The sequence below is a fragment of the Polypterus senegalus genome, chromosome 4 (assembly GCF_016835505.1).
Source record: "Polypterus senegalus isolate Bchr_013 chromosome 4, ASM1683550v1, whole genome shotgun sequence".
NCBI lineage: Eukaryota > Metazoa > Chordata > Cladistia > Polypteriformes > Polypteridae > Polypterus > Polypterus senegalus.
Genome location: NC_053157.1, coordinates 114,950,456 through 114,974,518, shown reverse-complemented (window position 1 = coordinate 114,974,518; position 24,063 = coordinate 114,950,456). Strand labels below are relative to the sequence as shown.

General features: G+C 37.9%; 1 protein-coding gene across 6 annotated transcripts in view; it reads left to right on the top strand.

Moving 5' to 3' along the window:
* lnx1 (ligand of numb-protein X 1) overlaps nt 1-24,063 on the top strand; it is a 279,852-nt gene that overhangs the window by 130,837 nt on the left and 124,952 nt on the right. For 2 of the 6 annotated variants that reach the window (XM_039751196.1, XM_039751195.1), the window contains 3 exons: nt 7,520-7,559; nt 8,988-9,075; nt 13,325-13,924. In XM_039751196.1, the coding sequence (XP_039607130.1) occupies nt 13,533-13,924 (392 nt within the window). In that variant the 5' untranslated portion in view covers nt 7,520-7,559; nt 8,988-9,075; nt 13,325-13,532. The remainder of the gene's footprint in view (nt 1-7,519; nt 7,560-8,987; nt 9,076-13,324; nt 13,925-24,063) is intronic. The other 4 variants (XM_039751199.1, XM_039751197.1, XM_039751200.1 and 1 more) reach the window with 3 other exon arrangements.

Below are 24,063 nucleotides of genomic sequence, written 5' to 3'. Positions count from 1 at the left end.
GTGTAGAAATGTGCTGGAATAAATCCATAGAAGCACAGGTTTTTAGCAAAGCCCATACAGACAGTAACTGGCTTGAACTTACAACCTGAGTGTCAGGAGAGACAACCTGCTATCATTAAACACACACTGCCACTCATAGTATTTGTTCTGGTTGTTGTTCTGTGAGCCTACAGTAAAAGATGTGAGATAATTTTTTGCCCTGGTTACACCCTATTGACTTAGTGCCCTGAGAGAGCATTTACTTTTGTAATTTGCACAGTCAAAGCCTCAGAACAAACTAAAGACCTTAAGAAACTGCAATGGGAAAACAGAAGCAGACAATACCATTTCAACAACTTCTGAAATAAATTAGAATAGCCACTCGTGACAAGTAACATGGGTCCGTATTTGCTACTTTATTCTTCACTGCCAACAACACATTTCACCAAAGTATGCACTTTGTAATATTTGATGCAATTACAGCACTGTACAATCTTGCCTGAAGAATGTAAGGCTGCAGGGAATCGGCTGTGTTTCATCTTGCCTTTGCGCTCCTCTGAAAATACTGGGCTTTGGCCCACAGGTGAACGAGTTCACTGCAGAATATGAATATCTCTAATCACCTTTCATTATGGATTTTGGGCTGGGATGTGTCAAATAAAGGATCGATTTTTCTTTGTAGTGTAACAACAGTGGCACAAGCCCTTCAGGATTTCTACAAGGCTGTCAAAAGCCATTGTAAATTCATCTCATCACATCTGGGTGAGCTGAAAACAAGAACTACATGAGATCTGGGGAGAGGGGGTGGTGAAACATGAAAGACAGTGACCTAGTTTAAACATTCAAATCATCACTGGGTCACTGATAAGATTCACATTGGATGAGGCCGAGGTCAGATGACTGCGAGCACGCTCAGCTCAGTTATGTCAAAGCCAGTACCAGGTGAGGTCCTGTTGACAAATCTTGTTTCGTTGCTACAAAAACACAGATATAGACAGTAAGAAACGGCAAGTTGCATTAATCAGAAAACATAAAGTATAACATGTTACACATGCAGAGGGTGACAAGAAAACAGACAAGAGAGACCTTGAATGAAGAGCATGGAACCTTCATTTCATAGTTAAATACACTAGAACTTAAGGTGTCAAATAAAGGCAATTATTCATCAAGTGACTATGTCTGAATTCCAGTTCTATGCGGAGTTTGCATGTTCCACATGTCTGTATATATTTTTTTCTTTTCTCCTCTACATTAATTTTATTAATGATTCCTGCCTTGTACCCTATGCTGCTGGAAACTTTCCACCCTGTTCTACTAAAAACAGAAAATGAATGAGTGAATGGAAATGCACATATATATTTCACATTGGATAAAATTGTAGCCATTTTAGAACTACTCTACTCAATTACACATCCAACAAATGGCAGGAACCAACCCCGAAAAGAACACCACTCACAGAAAATGTTCTCATACACTATTTACACTACTGAATTGACTTACTCCATAAGTCTTTAGAATGAGAGTGGAAAATAAGAGAGAAACCCCACAAGAACAAATGGAGAACATGAAAAAAAAACAGTTGGTGAGCAAATTGGGACTCCAAGTCAGAGATTTGAGATTGCAATGACACACACTGTGCCATAATGTTGCCAATCATCCACCAGTCCATCTACCAAACTGGGTTATCATTAGCAGGGTCTCAGAGAAACTGGAAACTATCCCAGCAAATACAGGGCACCAGTGCTGATCATCATCTGTTTTAATTCAATTAGTAGACGTCATATGTAATGAATGGATGTCAATTTGTAAAAATATCAACAAATTATTTCTGTTTTTTTCTTATTTATCACAAAATAACTTGGGCTGTTCTTGCAACATGGTCAAGGTTTTTTCGCTGCTGGGATTGGTGCTGATTATGTGTTGGAACAAGCAGGTTCAAAACAGAATACTCATTTTAAAGAATTGCTACCAAAGAATGATCTTTATTAATGTTGTAAATTAATATTAAAATTATAATCCAAATGTGAAATACATTTCTTATATCCATCCATTCATGTATTTTTATTATGTGCTAATCCAGGTCAGAGTTGCATCCGCGTCTAACAGTAGCAAGGGTAAGGTAAGAATCAACTCTGGAGAGTCAATTATTTATATAGCAAGAATCCATAACATAATGTACATGTACTGTATTTATACTTGTGATGATTTATTAAACATCCCTAATTAGGTTATCAATACATAAATAGGGATTCATGGAACACTGTCAAGTATTTTAAAGTAATACCATACATTATTCATTGCAGTGGCTCCCCAGGTTAATTTAATCATTAATTCTAGCTGATCTGCCTACTTGTAAACCGTTTCCTTTTATTATAGTGGACAAAATGTGTTCAGAATATGGATGGATGCATTGATAAAAACCCATGGGCCTCAATACAAATGAGTAGGATTTAAAATTCAGTTAAATTTGAATGCAACTGTATTCTCAGTACATCACATGGATTGTCAAAACGCAAACATGAAAAATAAGAAATTATAATTAGTGGCAGAAAATGGTAAATAACTTAGACTAATGATTCAGTGATAATGTGGAAGTGGAAATCAAAAACTCCAATAGGATGCCAAGTTTAGAAGAATCAGACCTGTCTTGGATCCAAAGTACAAGTAAGAAGTGACGCACTTTCCAAGCCAAAGTGGGCAGCGTGGTCGCTTCTCAAGTCTCCAAGACTTTAACCCTGGAAAAATATAGAGTGGTTATCTGCCTTTCATAATCTGATCGGCTTTGTTTACTCTTCCCTTTTACACCATGACCTGCACTCTTTATTCTTCCTCCTCCACCCTCTGCCACTTTTCTCTACCTGATGTCTCCAGATTACTCTTTCATTCCACATTCCCCACTTGCTTGCCTAGTCCTCTACCTATCAGCCCTTTAAATCATGTTCCATTAATCAGCCTTAAAATATGTCCCTTCAGTCTGGTTCAGTTCCTGCAGCATGCTGGTTTACAATATGTGTCTTATTATGAAGACATCTGCAATTTATGACCAGCTCTTTCATCCAATTCTGAATCTGGTCAAAACTCTCAAAATGATGTTCACACAGAGTAACGGCTCTCCTTAAATGTTTCCTTTGTGAAATCTCACCTTGTCAAACCACTGAGACTGACCGTCATTTAGTGCTGATGAAGAAACTCCTCTTATCTTTACTGCTGCCTTTGACATCCATTGACAATAGCACCATCCTGAAAAACATCCTCCTAACATCTCTGGCCATACTGAGTCTGCTACTTTTGGAGGAGAATGCAGCTTTATATAGTTCTTTACATTTATATAGCACTTCTCTCACTACTCAAAGCCGCTTCAACTGCCACAGATGTGTAGCATCCACCTGGATGATGTGACGGCATGGGCTTTGTACTTAGTGCCAGATATGAGCAGTAACAAAAAATAATAAATTGAATAACTTTGCATAAAAATAGACCTTTGGAGATTAGTACTGATTAATAAAATGTCCCGCAAAAATTAAATAAATAAATAAAAGTTAATGGAGCACCTTTCACAACTATCATTACCACAATGCACTCCTAAATAGAGAGCAATCAGGGATCATCCCCATAAATATAGTCAGTATCTTGTCGAGTGTCACTGGATTGTGGACTCTGCCGACTTCTATTTTCAGTATCTGTTTGTTGCCAGCAGGACACTTGATTTTTGATGCTGCACTCTTGTTGATCATACCTGCCTTTGTCCAGTTAGGTCTGTACTGGCAATAGAGACGTAGACAGCTGTACCTCAGACTGTCATAATATTTAATCCACAGCTGAAGTACATGCAACTATTTACCTTCAATTTATATTCTAACTGGACCAACGGAGACTTTACTGGGCTGTTCATCATTTTTCACAGCTGGGCTACTCTTATAGACTTTATTATTATTTTTCGTGGTAATTTGTTAGCTCTTCCTAGTATTTCATTATATCATGTAATTGAAGCATAAAATAATAATAATAATAATACATGTTATTTATATAGCACCTTTCCCATGCTCAAGCATCTCATGGTTAGTGCTGCATGGTTAAACTCTACAAGCCGAGTTTAAATCCTGTAACCTTTCACTGACTGTATAGTGACTGCATGTTTTTCCTGTGAGTACATGCACAGTAATCTTAATAAGTTAGCAGAACTTAAAACAAAATGAAGCAATCAGTTGCCACAAAAATTATAGTTTTCAGACGTAATATTTTTTACATAAGTTACTTGTAACTGTTAAATTAAATTACTGCATATGTGAGCTCAAATATTTTAATAATATGCAATAATAATTTAAAATATTCTGAGAACAAATTAAAATAAAGTAACATTAAAAACACTGCCTATTTCATGTTAGCTAAACATAATTTATTAGTCGTGATTAAGCCTTTAATTAAAAAACACTCAAGACATTCACTATTGTCAGTCAAAAATTGTCTTGTATTTTACAAATACTTGAACTTTTAAAACAAATGTACAGTAAAACAATCTTTATATATAATACGCTACCGTGGCTGTTCGTTTGTCTGTCCAGGATTTTAAATCACCTGTAGCTCGCAAACCATTTGACCTATTGACCTGAAATGTGGTACACATATACTACATGACATCTACTATCTGCTTTCAAGGTGATGATTCACCTCCAAGGTTATTCCTGTTTTTATTTATAGTTTATGTTATTGTAAGATCAACTCTCGGCAGCCTCCTGCAGGGCGGCCCTGCGGCGCATACGTATGGCCGCTGTTCTCACCCCTACCACCTTCGACGTCACTTCCCCTACCTCTTCATATCTTAAATCATTCTTAAGGCAAATTGAAGACTTAAGTGCCAGCTTAAGTGAAAAATTAAGGAAAACGTACTAAATAATTGCAACACAAACACTGACTTAATCAGTTTTAACGCGAAAAGATGCTTACGAAAGAAGAGAAGTGTGCCGCTAGGGTGGAGAAATGAAGAGCTGTTCAGGAAGCAGCAAGCGCATCAATCTCCGAGCAAACGAATGTTAAACATACAGAGAAAGATTATGAAAACTATGAATGCTAAAGTCAAGTGTATTCATGCAGTGCACCGTTACTGGTATTATAATAAAAGTACAAAATTTGCACAGACATAGTACAAGTGAAAATTACTTTCTTTAAGGCTGAACCCATTCTTACAGAAAGCAGTTTTCCTGCATATGGCTTCCTCCAACATTCAGTCCAGATCAAATGCTCAGGACACGATGACTTCAGAGTTTCAACTTGTGTATTTATTCTACAGATTTGAAAAACTTACAGATTGAAGAACAATGTAATACTTACTCATATTGGATTTGAAATGGTTTATCAACTTCAAAAACTGTAAAATTACACCGGCAAGCGATGATTCAATGGGCAACCAAGAAGTAGTGCAAGTGTTTTCTAAAGCTTAGTGAAAAATGCCACAATAAGAACATACCACAGTCTTCCAGGCTGAACAGAAGAGGTTGTTTCAAAATTGAGCTCACTAGTAGTCTGGTTCAGACCCAATATTCATAGTGAGATTTGGCTGAAAGGGGCAACAAGAAGCTATGCTCCAGTTTCAACATATATAATTACAAAAAAAAAAAAACTAAAAAGGTTAGACTTCACTTTAGCTTGTCACAAATCTTGGATCTGATTTGGTCTATCAGCTATTAAAATATTTTAAATAAAATGTAAGGCAGAATAACTAGCCACTATGTAACCATGGTGTAGTGAAAGAACACAAACACTTTCTCAACTTGTAGACTTTCTACTACATACCACACAAGGATTTAAACCTACTTTTAGGAGTCTTTGAAGAACAGGGAGCATTTAACAACCACTACTGTGACTCAATATATTACATATCAAAGTAAGTGCCAAAAGTGCAACCTTTTCAACACAATGCAGTCCAGGCTAGACATCATTTTTTACAATTTCACAGATCGATTTCTTCAAATCATTCTTGAGAGTCTGCAGTCCAAGTAACTGTTTGTCATCTTCCAAACCAAGCAAAATCTATTGAAAGAACTCAAAAACGTATGTCAGTCCTTTGAGATAACTTAAGCGTAGTGCATAGAGGAGACTGAACATTACCAGTAAGCAGAAAGGCATCCACCAATCTGAGAAAGGTGATTACAACTTCATTTCTAATGACAACAAAGACTTTTTTAGGTCAGTGGTGAACTGAGTTGTTGGTGTTGACACTGATAATGGCCACCAGGGCCAACAGGTGCATCCATAAGCTCCTCTTCATCACCATCCTGAAAACAAAAGTAAAGATCTCTCACAAATCACAACTTGAACAAATTTACAATGACAAACTGGAATTTTAAAGTCTAAAAGGTGTAATAAATAACCTTGTATGTTCTTAAGAATCCAGAGCGATCTTCTTGCAGGAAACCATAGGAAGGTCACAGAGAACATTGCGTTTATGTTGTGTAAATACTACGGAGAACTGAAATGCAGTGCCAATTGTATTTTTTTTTGCATAAATGAAGTGAATAAAATAATATGTGCTTGTCTAAGATGATAGTGCAACATAAACTAAACAAGAACTCAGCAGTCTTAGTTTTTCATTCAAACTGTGTCTATTCAGGCAGACTGGTGACTCTGAGGTTTGGGATCTGCGCCAGGTTGAATCCTGTGAAGAAGTGATTCCACTCTGTTGAGCCCTTGAGCAAGGCCCTTTACCTGAAATTGGTCCATCCTGGGTATGATGTTAACCGACATCCAGCCCTGCAAGCAGGTTCTCCAACTTAGAGGGAATACTTGGATGTTGGTGGTAGGATTGGCACTCCAGCCAATGTAAAAAAAAAAAAAAACAACTCGCACTGTTCCAGTGTGGTACTGAGGTGTCACCCGCTGCACTTGGGTCCCAATTCAAGTGGTTCATCATGTGGTGGGTGCAGCAACATTTTATCAGCACACGCTCCCAACCTCTGTGCCCAGATTAATAACGCCTACACCAAATACTAAGGCCTACATTGTAAGCCATTTGGGCTGGCATTATTTGGACTTTGGGGTTTACAGTGTGGATTTTTCCACCAAAGTAGTCAATGTTGTCCTCCCACATCCTAAAGATGTGTTTGTTAGGTGGACAAGGAACTCTAAATGAGTGAATATGTATTGGAATATGGTAGACTGCTTCCCTTATCATGGAAGAAGATTGACATTTCAGATGGATGGGGGTTTTAGACGAATCATAAAGAATAATTCTGTTTTTTTTGGAAGTCACAACTGTCATGTCTACATCACATCCCATGTCAAAAATAGTAAATGTTTCGTAATATCAAGTAACAGTATGAGGTAACTCTTGCACATTTAAAACTGAATTTACAAAAAAGTACACACAAATACCACTAGTGACATGACAGAAAAACATTGCTTTTTTAAGTTAATTATCTGTCTACTTTTTGAATTCATGGCAAAATCAGCACTTTCATCCTTTTTTTTTTTTAACAAGTTAGAAAATGTAACACATGCCAAAACATTCTGATGAGCTTTTTTGTTTTTTAATATTTTGGCACAGGGTGAGGTGTTATGGAGATTTTTGCTTACATAAGTGGAAGGTGAGCACTACCATTTTAAACGCTGATTTATTTTTTTCCTAATGTATTCCTTTGAAAATTTGTGAATAACTTCCATCATGGGAAAGGCATTATATAAATAAAATGTATTGTTGTTATTTCTATTACAATTATTTGTGGTGATCTGTCCTTTGGTGACTTGAGCAGCTATGGAGCAGGGAAGATGGAAACATTTGAAAATGTACAAGTGTCTATTTCAGCATTACTGGGGCCAAGGCAAAAACTGACATTGGATGGAGCACCAGTCCCTTACAGGTCCCATTTATATATTCACACACAGCAACAATCACTTATACAAGATCAGTTTAGAGCCACCAGTTAACACAGCACACTTGTCTTTTGGTTATAGGAGATGTGCTGGAGTACCCAGAGTAAAACACACATACAACAGGGAGAACATGCAAATATCAGTTAAAGTTAAAATCCAAAACTTCAGGCTTGTGCCACATTCAATTTCTTTTTTGAAAAAACGACCAGGCAATGTATTTATATTCTACAAAGACTTAACCAGCCTTTTCAATGGTCGTAAGTTCTACCTTCTGCTGTCAGTGATGGTGTTGTCATTGTCTTTTATTTGTTATCTTTCGTTAAGGAAGCTATTGGGAATGCCTCAAGCACTCTATATGTAAAATTATATTTTTAGCTTAACAAAAATGATAAAGAAGTGGTTTTGTAAGCAGATCCACATGTACAGTAAGAATTAGAATTATTATGTTTAGAAATCTTTCTGAGGGACTTTAGGGCTTTTCACCTTGAGGAAATTTTTGCACTTCATACCAGTTCAGTTAACAGTGAGCACCTCTGTAGTGCAATGGATCTCATAAATGAACTGTTGAATTTATGTTTGAAAACTGCAAAAAATATGTTTGAGTTGCATGTTAATGTGTAAAGTCATCTTGAAGGTAATGCTCACACTAGGAAAATGTTACATCTGAAATTGTGGAATGGTTAACTGGGGGTTGGGGTACTGTGGAGCTCATAATGTTACAAGCTCTCCAGCCATCCAATGTCGAGCCTGTTTAATTCAATTTAGGATTGTAGAAAGCCAAAGCCTTCCAGCAGCACTTGGTGCAAGACATCCACCAGACCTCGTGTGGATGCCAGTTCAATCTGGGGCACATTCACACACGCCCCACTAGGCCGATTTAGACATTTAACATTGGATTATGGGTAAAAAAAAAAACAGAATTCCCACATGAACACTAAGAGTGCATGAGAACACACCCAGCATTCAGTGAGCTAATGGTGCTAACCATTGTGCCGATGACTTCCGTTACATCCAGTTTACATCTCTGGAGGATGGTGCCTTGTTATCACACTAGCAAACATTTGTTTTAGATCGCACATTTGATTTTTCTCATTTTATTGGTCTGTTCAATTGTTTCTGTCATATTTTTTGTCCTTTTACAGAATTGTCTTTTGTTCATTGTTGTGAAGCAGCCACACATTGAAATAGAATGGGAAACACACATCATTGACAGCTGCTTGACCCTTTGAGGTGGGACTTCAAGTTTGGTAAAAAATAATTTTCAGGTTACCTCTGTATATATATATATACAGTGGTGTAAAAAACTATTTGCCCCCTTTCTGATTTCTTATTCTTTTGCATGTTTGTCACACAAAATGTTTCTGATCATCAAACACATTTAACCATTAGTCAAATATAACACAAGTAAACACAAAATGCAGTTTTTAAATGATGGTTTTTATTATTTAGGGAGAAAAAAAAATCCAAACCTACATGGCCCTGTGTGAAAAGTAATTGCCCCTGAACCTAATAACTGGTTGGGCCACCCTTAGCAGCAATAACTGCAATCAAGTGTTTGCGATAACTTGCAATGAGTCTTTTACAGCGCTCTGGAGGAATTTTAGCCCACTCATCTTTGCAGAATTGTTGTAATTCAGCTTTATTTGAGGGTTTTCTAGCATGAACCGCCTTTTTAAGGTTATGCCATAGCATGTCAATTGGATTCAGGTCAGGATTTTGACTACGCCACTCCAAAGTCTTCATTTTGTTTTTCTTCAGCCATTCAGAGGTGGATTTGCTGGTGTGTTTTGGGTCATTTTCCTGTTGCAGCACCCAAGATCGCTTCTGCTTGACGAACAGATGGCCGGACATTCTCCTTCAGGATTTTTTGGTAGACAGTAGAATTCATGGTTCCATCTATCACAGCAAGCCTTCCAGGTCCTGAAGCAGCAAAACAACCCCAAACCATCACACTACCATCACCATATTTTACTGTTGGTATGATGTTCTTTTTCTGAAATGCTGTTTTCCTTTTACGCCAGATGTAACGGGACATTTGCCTTCCAAAAAGTTCAATTTTTGTCTCATCAGTCCACAAGGTATTTTCCCAAAAGTCTTGGCAATCATCGAGATGTTTCTTAGCAAAATTGAGACGAGCCCTAATGTTCTTTTTGCTTAACAGTGGTTTGCGTCTTGGAAATCTGCCATACAGGCCGTTTTTGCCCAGTCTCTTTCTTATGGTGGAGTCGTGAACACTGACCTTAATTGAGGCTAGTGAGGCCTGCAGTTCTTTAGACGTTGTCCTGGGGTCTTTTGTGACCTCTCGGATGAGTCGTCTCTGCGCTCTTGGGGTAATTTTGGTCGGCCGGCCACTCCTGGGAAGGTTCAGCACTGTTCCATGTTTTTGCCATTTGTGGATAATGGCTCTCACTGTGGTTCGTTGGAGTCCCAAAGCTTTAGAAATGGCTTTATAACCTTTACCAGACTGATAGATCTCAATTACTTCTGTTCTCATTTGTTCCTGAATTTCTTTGGATCTTGGTATGATGTCTAGCTTTTGGTCTACTTCTCTGTGTCAGGCAGCTCCTATTTAAGTGATTTCTTGATTGAAACAGGTGTGGCAGTAGTCAGGCCTGGGGGTGGCTACGGAAATTGTACTCAGGTGTGATACACCACAGTTAGGTTATTTTTTAACAAGGGGGCAATTACTTTTCACACAGAGCCATGTAGGTTTGGATTTTTTCTCCCTAAATAATAAAACCATCATTTAAAAACTGCATTTTGTGTTTACTTGTGTTATATTTGACTAATGGTTAAATGTGTTTGATCATCAGAAACATTTTATGTGACAAACATGCAAAAAAAATAAGAAATCAGGAAGGGGGTAAATAGTTTTTCACACCACTGTATATATATATACTAGCTGTGTAAGCCTGTGCTGTAAAAAACCCAGGGTCCTAGAAACTATTGAAATTGTCAGAAAAAAATTTTGAAATGTAGAGATGTCAGGTAATTGAAAGTAACTACTCTAGGCATCTCTGTCCTAGGTGGATTTGTTTTGCTGATGTGCTCGGATTGCTTCTGCATTAGCGGTTAAGCGACTGTTTCTCTTCAGAGGTTTTGCTTTGCCGACGTAGTGGTCTCGCGTGGGTATCCTCAGAGGTGGAGCCCTTAACCCGACTCCACCTCTCACATCCGGGCCGGACAGACACACACACTTCCAAGTGTATATGTAAGATATACAGGGCTTTAGACCTCAGTTGGATCTTTATCTTGATTTCATTCTATGCATTGCACCATCCTGACCATACTCGCAAAGACAGTTTTGTTTTGATGACCTTTACCAGGGCCAGGGAAGTTCCAAAATCTACCTCACCGTTAAACAGAAGGAGATTTTCTCTGATTTCTACCTGGAAAATATTTGATATCTTCTAGGATTCAGACTTTTCTGTGTTTCGTTTTTGTTTTTTGTTTTTTTCTACTTTATTTACTTTGGGGGTGGGGGTAGCACCTTCACTTCAGTCAATCTTTTTCTATCATCCATTTTACTTCAAGGATTAAGTCCTTCATCATCTTCCAACATCTCTTTGGACACTCAATAGGTGTTGAGTTTATGGTATTTTTTGTATGTATTGTGTAAAAAGGCTATTTGATGGAATATTTTTTCTATGGATTATATAGTGTTCATTAGTTGGAGGAATAAGGAAGGACAGTTTTTTCATATATATATAAATATTTGATTTATTTTTCTTACTTATTGTTTCACTGTATATTTTGGGCAGTTTCTATTACCTGTATTTATACTGTGTACTTCACTTTACAATATATTGACCCTTTTTATATTTTGTAAGTTACTATCTTTACACCATCAATTGGGGAAAATAATTGTGATAAACGTGTGAGTGAAGTATGGGGTTGACTTGGCATAGTGTAAGCTTTTTCTAGGCCTAATGCCTGGGAGTGTAGCAGCCTACCAAGGTATTCTAAGGCAGTCATTATGCATTTAAATGGCAAATCCTAGTTTAGGTGCCCTATAAATCTAGAGTGTTCTTGCTGATGGTAGTACAGTGCCCCCATCCCAGTATGCAATTGGTAAAACCATAAATGTTGTAAACAGAGAGGTGTTTCAATTATAGAGGTGCAGGAAGCTAGTTTTCATTCTGACATTACTGGGTTCCAGACAAGTGCCAATCCATAACCAGCCATAGATCATGCTCACTTTCACTCAAACCAGGCATTTACAGTCACCATTTAAACTGACTGGTATAACTGAAGTAAGCAAACACAATAATATATGTAAAACATACTCCATTGATCACTCCTGGAACAAAACCCAATTCTTTGTTTCTGTGAGACAGCATCTCTAATCATTGTGCCACCTGACATCACATATGTATACATCTACATTGTCTAAGTGATAAACAGTAGTCAGGCTACTCATTTAAAATTGTCTGTGCAATATAAACCAAGCTCATCATGGACTAGGAGATGTTAGTCACAAGGGACTTCAGCTGACCTGAGCATCCTGGTTAAAATTCAGGCAGGGTGGGTATCATTTTAAAAAGCAGCATACCAGTGTAAGGCATTAGGGGATAATTTAGGAAAACTGCCATAAGTTCAAGACTGACTCTTGGGAGTTGCACATGTATAACAGTAAATGTAATTATTTTCTACTGTAATTGGAGAGGTCAACATGGCTGCTTTATGTGCCTAAACTCCTTTTCTTTAAAATGTTTTTACGGACTTCCTTTTATTCTTTAACACAGACCGTTTGAAATGACTTCAATTCAGTTCCATGCCTTTACTTTTATATTATTATTTTATATCATAATAAGGCTGTCTGCTATTCTTTAACTCATGAAGTGACTTATATAAAACCTGACAGAAGCTTGCACAGAATGTTGAGCCATTTCTTCCCTGACACTAATAGATTCACCGGCATTGGGTGAACCAATCGGACGGACGTTTTTCCTCTTTTAATGAGCACTTGGATTCCCGTGGGGTTTGCCATAGAAATGCTGGGAATGCAAGATTTGAGCTTTTTTTTTTGTTCAGCAATTAGTTAAGACTACTTTTCTCTTTTTTTCCAACAATTTTGGTGAAAGTTTTTTCTGTTTATATATACATATATATTTGTAAAGTTCGATGTGTACCTTCTTCCATAGCTGTTAAAAGATTGTAATATACTTTTTGAATATTATTATTTTATTTAAAGAACAAGGCACAGTCTAATCAGTAAATAAGAAATACAATAATGTTTTCCAAGGACAACCAATGAAACACTGCACTCATCCCACACTTAACTCTGAGGGGTATGTGAAAAGAGAACCCAATCTAAAGTGGTTCTTTATATAGAATACATGGAACATTCTGAGATTAACTACATTTTTAAAAGAATATTAGAACTCACTTACAAAGGCTTTATTCATTTTTCTTATGATTGCATGCATTTAACATTAGATTTCTAACCATCTGAACTTGTGTTTTACTTTGATTTTAGGTTGCACTTACCTCATTCCTAGGAAGAGCCTGTAAACCTCACTAACCATCTACCTGTATCCAAAGACATTTCTGCTTAGATTGCACTAAACAGGTCATCTTCTAATGGATATTTACTCCCAAACTGCTGAGTCAGCTTCTTTGCAACTTCCCTGACTTTTTTTTTTTTTTCTTTTTAAACTTTGGTCCCTCATCAAGCTAATTTGACAATGAGCCAAGCCAGCTGTGAGGTACATGTCGGTGCCAGCCAGCAGGCATTGTGTCCCACTTGTGGCCAGTCGCACTCCACAGAGGAAAACCACTCTTATAGCTATCAGGATGAAGTAGATGATGACCTTATCTGCCACATTTGCTTACAGCCTCTAATTCAGCCTCTTGACACTCCTTGTGGACATACGTACTGCACACTGTGCCTTACAAACTTCTTATTGGAGAAAGACTTTTGCCCTGTGGACAGAGTACCTCTAAAGTTGCAGACATGCAAGAAGTCCAGTATTTTGGTCAACAACCTGCTGGACAAACTCTTAGTCACTTGCCCCATACTTGAGCACTGCTCGGAGATCCTGCCAAGATGTGATCTGCAGCCACATTTGGTCAATCGGTAAGTCATGTATGGTTACATACAGAATGTTATATCAGTAAAGAATGAGGTTATTAAGAAATGATGACGTTACAGATACATGCAATGTGAATGTGAGTACCTGCCTTGCATTTGATGCCTCCTAAACAGGCTTAGTAACCCTGTATTGCATTAAGCAGGTCTGAGGAATTTGATATTAGGCATGCAATACTGTTGAAAACTGGTAATATACAGATCAAAAGTCTATAGTATTTGCTTTTTTCACACATAGTTTTCACCTAAATGTTTTAAACTGGCAAAGCAGACATGGATAAATAAGGAAGATAAAAGTCTGAAAGAAAGAAAGCTGTCATTACCACTAAACCCCTAGCACACTGGCCTATATTTACAGTTGATGACACAACGAATATCATATATTATTAAGTACCTGCAAAAGAAAGCCTGGGCAAACACAAGGAGAAAATACATGTTCAGAGTGCCAGTCAATTGTATGTTACACTATATCCACATACCAGCCAGTAATGTATTATGTTATTGTATATAAGATGGCAGCACACAGCTTCTGCATCAAAGGATATGATTTGATGTACAAGTAGCTTCATCCTTAGATAGTTTGGGGTAATTAAAACAAATTAGAATCAGTACCTTTGGTGTACAGTACCTTTTTGACCACAATTCTTGGTCCTGTGGTTTGTACTTGATGAATAATATTTTGACTTCTCCTGGTACTGGGGAGAGTGGTGACTCTGAGGCTAGGGATTTGAATCCTATAAATGACAAAAGTGACTATACTTCATCGGGCCACTGAGCAAGACCCTTAACATGCAATTGCTCTGTCCAGGGGATGACGTTAATCTGCATCCAGTCCTGCATCCAGTCCTGCATCCAGTCCTGCAAGTCGGCCCTCCAAACTGCAGGGAAAAAACCTGGGAGTTGGTGTAAGAATTGGCACCCCAGCCAACATAAAAAAAACACATACTGTTCCATTTCATCTGACCTAGTGTGGTGCTGAGGTGTCACCCACCACATGGCTGCACTCAGGTCCTAATCTGGGATCCTGAGTTGGTTTGTCATGTGATGGGTGCAGCAATGCGCTGTATCAGTGTGTGCTCCTAACCTCTCTCCTCTCCTCTTGTACTGAGACCCAAATCCTCTTCCTGACCTTATATATTTTTATTAAACTTGCTAATGCTGTTAATATTGAACTCATGTATTTGTTTCATGCTGCATAAGGACCAGGAAATGAAAGCACCCTAAAGACTAGTAATACAAGTGGTTATGAAACAAACTTGCATCTGAAACAGGAAAACAAATAGATAAATTCAAAAAAACCCAATAGGCAAAACAAAAGTCAAGACATCATTAAAGTGTAAAAGCTCTCTTTGTCCTCTCTGTCTGTCTGACTCTTTAGAAATTAATGTATTAGTTTATGCAGAAGCTTGGACAACTGTAAACCCACACTGCCATCCTAAATAATCCTGGAAATTATGGTGTCTCATGCACTGTTGCCTTGGGTCATATGAACAGCAACAGACATCATTGCCAACAATGACAAAGGACATGCAACTCTAGGCCAAAACTGTGCCACAATTGTGTCAAAAAGATGTTAAAAAATATTCTGAAAACTTAAAATTTAATTTGCCCAGGCTCTTCCAGGATATCAAAAAGTGAATAACTACATTTTACAGAAATCCCCTTAAAGATCATAACACCAATGATAGATTATAAGTTAAAAAACTAACACTAAGTCATCCATAACCTTAACCTGAGAGAAAGATTTGGGATTTTTTTTTTTTTAATATTCACATATGCAGCCTTTGCTGGTGTAATGGTTGCATGAAAATGAGCAGTTATTACTGATGGATTTTAATTAAAGCTCAAGGGATAAGGAGTCCGAAAAACAAGCAAAATCGATACCAGTGAGTAAGGAAATTAAATGCATATTTAAACAGAGCCCAAAACATGAGGCAAAAATCTATGTCATGTGGGACGTAGTGAGAGCTAGAAAGACAACTAATTCATTAGCCAAATATCAAAGTCAGATACCCAAGAATAGTCAAAATTCAAAGATCAAACTCATACAAGAAGCTGCATACAAAGTTCTTAGAAGACCGCTGTATACTCAGATAATTCAGTAATTTTCCAAAGTTTATCCCGATATTGGCAATTGGCTTCACTCGATGTGTACCTCAGATCATTAAGCCTAGCAACTGCACAACAAAAATGACAGCATTTATGCAAAAGCAGTATGGCATAGTGGGACAAAAGATTAAAAAAGCAAACGTTTATAAAAATTCATCAAAAAAATAAATGAATGCATTCAATCAATTTCTTGACCTCAGAAACACCTCAAATGATCTCAACAATTTTATTAAGCCTGGAAATAGCATCAAAAAATTTAACAGAGTCAAATCATGATTGCCGGAAGCCACTTGTTCATTTTTGTTTCGTCTGCAGAGACCTTTTTCCTGTTCTTTATAAAAGTTTCAGATTGGTTGCTCTTTTTGTCATTTTTAAAGAGCAATCTCGTCTTCTGTAATGTCAATGTGTTCCCTAAGCACATAAAAACATACCCACAGCCTGCAAGGGGCATATCATAAGAAGAGAAGTAGAGTTAGAATTGGTTGTAACCAGTGCTGGCGCTAGGTTATTTTGTGCTTTTTAGAGCATCAACTGACTATACAGTAGCTATCCCATATGGCTGGATTCTCCATCCCATGATCTGCTCCCTAGGCAAATGCCTAATTCACCTTAATGGTGGCACAAGCTGTATCAGGTAGGTCATCTTGCTGCAGTCCTCAGAGAAGGCAGTCTGCTGGTGGAGGATTCTTCTTTGTAGAGCTCACATTTTCCTGGCCAGTCAAGTGTCGAACTGACATATCACGTTGTAATCAAGCAAAAAGAAGTGTTTATGATTGAAGGTCATAGCTACTTTACCTCAAGTGTGGCAACAGCCTATCATGGAACAGCATCTAGTGGAGTCAAAAATGCTGTGGTTATCAGACAGTTGTAGATATGAACGTGTGGCAACAAATCAGTTGCTTTGGATTCTTTTAAAGAAAGTAAAATCATCTACTTAATAAAAGTGTGCAAAGAAATTTAACTTCAACTTCTTTATGTGTTTCATTCTTTTTGCTTCATTTTTGAAGATTGTTCATCATATCTTATTATTTAGTATCATCACTTTAACACCACTTTTCAATGGCGCCACCATTTATTGTGTTTCGTTGTTATGAAGTTGTGCAGTATGACTGACAACATCATGGCAGCCATGATTATAAGGTTTCCTGCATTCAAGAGCATCTAAAAATTAAGGAATGATTTGAGGACAAAATTTAAAATTAGGGTGCTTATTGTGGTTTTAATTTTACTTTCGTTTTTTTGTCTTAATTCTGATTGGGATTTTGTTTCAGTACAATATTCAGTGCTTAGTGGACAGGTCCCTGCTTCTTTAACATCTGTTCCTTGTAATATCACCCTAAAGGAGACACTAGATTGTATAGTACCTGTTGTATTCAAACTAATACTGATGATCATAAGAATCAACACCGTGCCCAAAGTTGGAATTGACTCTAAGTAGGATGCTATTTAAAATAATAGGCTCCATCCATATTAACATAATATGCAGTCACCTTTAAGCTTATTTTAGCTAGCAGGTTATACTGTAGATGGCTACATGTGGCAGCAGGGCCAACTCCATTAAGTCCATCTTTCTATACATTTTCAAAATAATCTGCCAAATTAAGGATTGTGCTTCCACTCCACATCACCCCAGTATGAGAGAGTGTTCTGTCGTAGATGGAGTTGTATTGTCATGTGTACAGAGTGCAGTTTTTAATTACATTTTCAACCAACATATAACATGTCACCAGTGCCCCTCTCTGGTGCCTTGATAAAGAGTGAGCATTATTGTGCCCTGTAATGAGCTGGTGACCCATCTAGGGACAGCTCTTGCCTGGTCCAAGATGTCCTGTAATTACTCAATGAACTAAAAGTGATTGAAAGTAAATAGTGCTTTTTTCTCTCTTAATACCATCATTTTTTTAAGATATGCCAACATTCATTTTCTTCTGAGTAAATGTGTTTTGTGTTTGACTTTTATGTCATTCAGGTTTGGTCCTTGCCTTGTACTTGATGATGCCTGAATGAACACTCAAGAGTTTCTTAACAGAGGGATGAATGTTTGAAATGTGCACATATAATGAATCATTCATGTTTTCTCAAGACTGCCTGCCTTTACTAAAATTCATGTCTTTCTTATCTTTCTGTGAGATGGCTTTCCATTGAGGGATCTGCATTAGAAGGTACTTTAATTTTATCATGTGAGACAAACTATCTAACCCTGCCAATCTGATTGTTTTTCATTGTGATTTACTGTTGTTGTACATTATCCATAAAGGAAGTAGTGCTTTCTGCTGCATTGCTCTCGTGAAGTATGACAAACCGTATATGGCTGGTAGATAAAATATGAAATCATGTCAGAGGTCTCAACTTGTGAGTGCTTGTCCTTGGGTACATACTTTCACAGGGCAGAATGCTGTTAGATTTGTTTTGAAGCTTTTTCTGACTGAGCAGAGGCAGCACGAGTTTTGTTGCCTACAACTATGAATCATTTACCATGTGTCTGTGTCAGTATGGAGTGCATCCTAATGAAGCTCAGCCATGGAGCTTGCCTGCTACTATACAGATAAAATACTCTGCTCACGTTTTCTTTTTAGTTGTCCTTGTTAATATGTTGTTATACATAAATACCATGGGCACAGTAAGTTTATGTATTACTGTTACACCATAGTTTTGAAACATACAAGTTTTACTTCTAGCACATACAGTGAAGTTGTAATATTGCTGCCTTATGTTAGGAATGAGTACATTAGAGGGTCAGCTCAAGTTGGACGGTTGGGAGGCAAAGTCAGAGAGGCGACATTGCGTTGGTTTGGACATGTGCAGAGGAGAGATGCTGGGTATATTAGGAGAAGGATGCTAAAGATAGAGCTGCCTGGGAAGAGGAAAAGAGGAAGGCCTAAGCGAAGGTTTATGGATGTAGTAAGAGAGGACATGAAGATGATGGGTGTAACAGAACAAGATGCAGAGGACACAAAGATATAGAAGAAGATGATCCACTGTGGCAACCCGTAACAGGAGCAGCCGAAAGAAGAAGAAGAATGTGAGGTATCAAAAAGATACTGTATGTTCTGGAAAGGATATGTAGCAATTACTAAATGGCTAAAGATGGTGTTAAAATTAGATTTAGCCTATATATTTTAAAAATAAGTGCAACAGCATCTTTATGCGTGTGCTAGTTAGTAAATAACAGGTACAGCTCTGCTGATCCCATAATGCAGACTACAGTCAATTTATATGGATTAAGTTTGTCAATAATTGCTGAGTTTCAGCTGTTTTGTGGATGGTTTTTTAATCATCCATCCATTTTTCATACCTGTTTTTCCCAGTTTTGAGGCCTTGTAAATACTGCATGCTATAGTGTAGCAGCTAGTTGATCTGCTGTTTCAGTAACAACAAATCTGCACAAGGAACAGTAAATTATCAGGATTAACAAAAAAAAGCAATAGACATGCATTATGGGGAGCCTTGTGTGTGGAATTTGTGTGTTATCTCAGTTAAAGACCCTGAGGAGTGCTGCATTTGGAGTTTGCATGTTCTCTCCATGAATGTGTGGATTCTGGTATTCATCTGTGTGGAGTTTCCTTGTTTTCCTCACGTTTAAATTTCAAATTGCACCATAAAATAATCCGAGTACTCTAATATTTTGTGGCATGTGTCAGTATGAGTGTAGTTTTGTGCATGAATGCATAATTGTAACAAAACAAACAACAGAAGCAAAAAAAAAGTATGGGGATCCACCCCGTATATTTGAAAAATATGCTCAGTTGTGATTAAATAAACACAAATGAGTAGTCTCATTAGACTCAGTCTAGCACATCACTGAGATAACATCAGGGAGAATGGCATCTTTATAGCAGGTAGGGAGGAAGAGGCAGGTAAAGTACCTGCCTACTTAGGTAAGTGTGGCAGCTTCCAGAAAGAGCTTTGTGTTCAACACTCTAGAAATGCTAAAAGATATATGCTGTTAATTAGCTGCTCAAGGTTATAGCAAATGGGGATAAAAGGGAAGATATTTCTAGGATAGGATATACTGTATCTTTGATCAATAATTTGGCACTTTTATTTTACAGGTCACACAAACAAATTGATGGAAATAGTCTTCCGGTTAAGTTTAAAATACTTTGAACATATTTATGCACTCAACAAAGGTTTATAGGGTTTATATGGTAAGTTCATTATTGTCACGTGTTCAGACTTCAGTGAAATTCTTACTTGTCTGTGCTAGTCAACATGCGTCATTCTACTGAATAACAATAACCTGCCAGCAGGAGCAGACAGCTGATTCAATGTATAAGATAACCTTAGCAACTAGACCTGACAAATGTAATACAGTGCCATATCAGATGAATTCTATTTGTAAAAAAAAAATTTACTCTGGGGAAACTAATGCCCTATTGCTTTTTATCATTTCACATATATGATAAAAGGGAGAAATGTCAGGTTGATTGTGTGAATGCTAATAATATGATATAATTTGTTTAAGAAGTTGATGGCTTTGTCAGATTGCCCAGTGCTCCTTTTTCATTGCACCACTATATTTTGGTTGTGTGTACAGCTGGTATTCCAAGTATGACAGTGAAGTTAACTGTTCAGTAGACTGCTGACCAAGAACCAGTCGCATGTGAGTTATGAGCTTTCTCTGCATTTGATTTGTTTGGTCTGTTTCCGAAGCTGTAAGACTGGAATACCTTGTGAGCAGAGAGTATCATAGATTTCACCAATGCAGATTGTGTCCCTGACATGATGTACATGTCAGTTTAGGCACCTGTCAGTGGACAAATAAGATATTATTTAACAGTAGTTTTTAATTCTGCTCATTCAATAATTCCTCAGAATTTTCTTTGGCTTCTGGACTTTGATACTGTTTCTCACTTCAGGTATTGCCATTGTGGCAAATACTAAAACCCTCCAAGGGATAAACTGAAATTTAATACTTTGAGTACAGATTGTTCTCATGACCATGAATTGAATTGGGAATGAATGAAATGAGATGAGTAGGCCAACTGGCTGTTCAGTTGCCCCTCGAAGGCATGTTTACTTAAATACTATCCCATTAATCTGCCTAATTTATGACTGCTACCTAAAGATGATTTCTAGTCCTGACCTTATGATTTTTGTCTCTGAAAGAAAGCCTTATTTTAGCAGAAATAAGTAATGACTGTGTCTCATTTTTTTTTGCAATTTTGTAAATATGTATATATTGGGTTTCAACATAAACATTTAAACATTAATTTCTTTGCTGTTCTAGGTCTGTTTCTTGACTACAATTACAATTAATGTTTTGGCTCTGGTTATGTGTGATACGTTTTGGTTTTCAAATTCCGGCCCTCAATTTGACTATGAATTTTGTCACACCTATTGAACCATCCATCCATCCGTCGTCCAACCCGCTGAATCCAAACACAGGGTCACGCTGGAGCCAATCCCAGCCAACACAGGGCACAAGGCAGGAACCAATCCTGGGCAGGGTGCCAACCCTCCGCAGGACACACACAAACACACCCACACACCAAGCACACACTAGGGCCAATTTAGAATCGCCAATCCACCTAACTGGCATGTCTTTGGACTGTGGGAGGAAACCGGAGCGCCCAGAGGAAACCCATGCAGACACGGGGAGAACATGCAAACTCCACGCAGGGAAGACCTGGAAAGCGAACCCAGGTCCCCTAACTGCGAGGCAGCAGCGCTACCACTGCACCACCGTGCCGCCCTCCTATTGAACCTTCGTTGTTTATTTTTTGACTTCCTAGTTACAACCCAGCCATTATTGGTTTTTGTCTATTATAAAATTCCTTTTCTAAATAAATTCTGCTACTGCTCCCATGCAGTCAGTACATTTTATCATTATTCTAATGAAGCCATTAAGCTTCTTATTTTAGAATGGCCACTGCTATTGGTGTCAATCATTGCATGTTGTTTTCAATTACTGTGCCTTTTGCCATTCATGAGATACAGAACTTATGTGATGTATTATGTCCTCTCCCTCCAACTATATAAGATGGTGGCACAGAGCTTCTGTCCCCCAAGAACCAGATTGATTCTTTTAATAAAAAATTCAGACATGAGCGTCAGTCGGCTTTGCACCCTAAGAATCAAGTTACCCAAACTATTCTATGAAATTTCAGTAATTATTTACCTCTCTCTGCGGTGGGTTGGCACCCTGCCCGGGATTGGTTCCTGCCTTGTGCCCTGTGTGGGCTGGGATTGGCTCCAGCAGGCCTCTGTGACCCTGTGTTCGGATTCAGCGGGTTGGAAAATGGATGGATGGATTTACCGCTCTGATGCTGATCTTTCTGGTCATAAAATAGATCATTGTGATAGTAATTGACAAGAAGAATTCATAATTAATTGCAGAATTACGGTATTTAAGGGTGCCTCTAGAGTGCCTGTTTCTCTTGCATGGTTTGGCTCAAAAACTATTCAGCGCATCATCATCTCAATACAGGCTTAAGTTTCGAGTTTGGTGTTCCGTCCAACCATTTTAAATGTTGTGCTTTTCAGCATTCTGGGTTTCAACTTTTATTGCTTTTACTTTTTTATTGTCTTCCATCCTATTGTAACAAGGGAATCTAATTCATGACAACTTGATGACACCACTGTTAGGTTAGTTCGATGTGACCAACCCCCCTACCACCACCAAAAAAAGACATTGCATTTGAAGTGGCAACAGGTAGCCAAAGGCTCGTTGAAGAATACTCCAAAATGAAAAGACAAAGGCCATCAGTCACTCAAGACCAAAAAAAGAAGAAAAGGTGAGGTAAACTAAATACAGAGGTCAATGCGTAAATCATGTTTTTATCACCACAGCGTGATGGCATCACTATCACTGTTAGCACAAGTGAAAGCCACATAAAGTCACTGTGCTAGATTGTAGGATGTGCAGAGTTAGCCTGCAGGCTGTTAACTACCTGCGTGTTCTTAGCTCCCTTTATTTTCTTTTCTTCATATACATAATGGTGCTGTTAGACATTATAGACATCACCAGGATGTTCATTACCAGGTTCTGTAGTGGTCAGAAAGGTTTTAAGGAAAAGATTGCGCTTTCAGCCTGAAGGTACTGTAATCTCACAATAATTGTCTAATTAATCTTACCAACCAAGCATAGCTCCATAGCCATATTAAGGCAACAAGGAATATGCCTCAGGATTTGATTGTGTTTATATCCCGAATCGTTTAATAGCTGCAATCAGTGATGGGGACAGTAATATAATAATAAAAGGTAATAAGTGGAACTACTTAGATGTATTTTTTATCACTGTCATTCAGGTGAATTTATACAAGAAGTACAGTCGCTCTCAAAAAACACATGTTCCTCAGCTATTCTGGACAATGTCATGGCAGTCCTTAAATTTCTTTTAAAAGTGTTATGTTTAAGTGATATAATTTATAATGTACATAGCTCCAGAGATAATTGTGTTCTTTAATTTATTCTTACATTCATTTTGCATTTGGTATAAAGCACCTGTTTACGATATTTATTATTATTATTATTAACGCAGTCATTGTCTAACCCACTTAGTCCTGAACAGGGTGCTGGAGCCTATCCCTGCTTGCATAAGGTGAGAACAAACCATGGACAGAATGCAAGTCCATCTCAGAGCAAACACACACACACACACGCACGTATATGCACACACACACACACACACACTAGGGCAACTTTAGTACCACCAGTCCACCTAACCTGCATGTCTATAGAATATGGGAGGAAACTGGAGCACCCGGAGGAAGTCCATTCAGATGTCCGGAGAACATGTACAATCCACTAAGGGAGGACCCAGGACATGAACCCTGTTGTCCTTACTGCAAGGCAGCAACACTATCACTGCGCCAGTGTGCCATCCTATTGTTATTATTAATATTTATAATTACCTTATCTGCACTTTGCACATGTTTAGTTTGCCATTACTTCATATTAAGGCATCTGTGTTGTTTTACTGACATTGTATGTGTAATTTATATTGGTCTGGTGTTTTTTTTTCCCCCAGTGATGATCTTTACTTTAAGTCCCCACAAGGGCTTGAAATCTCACT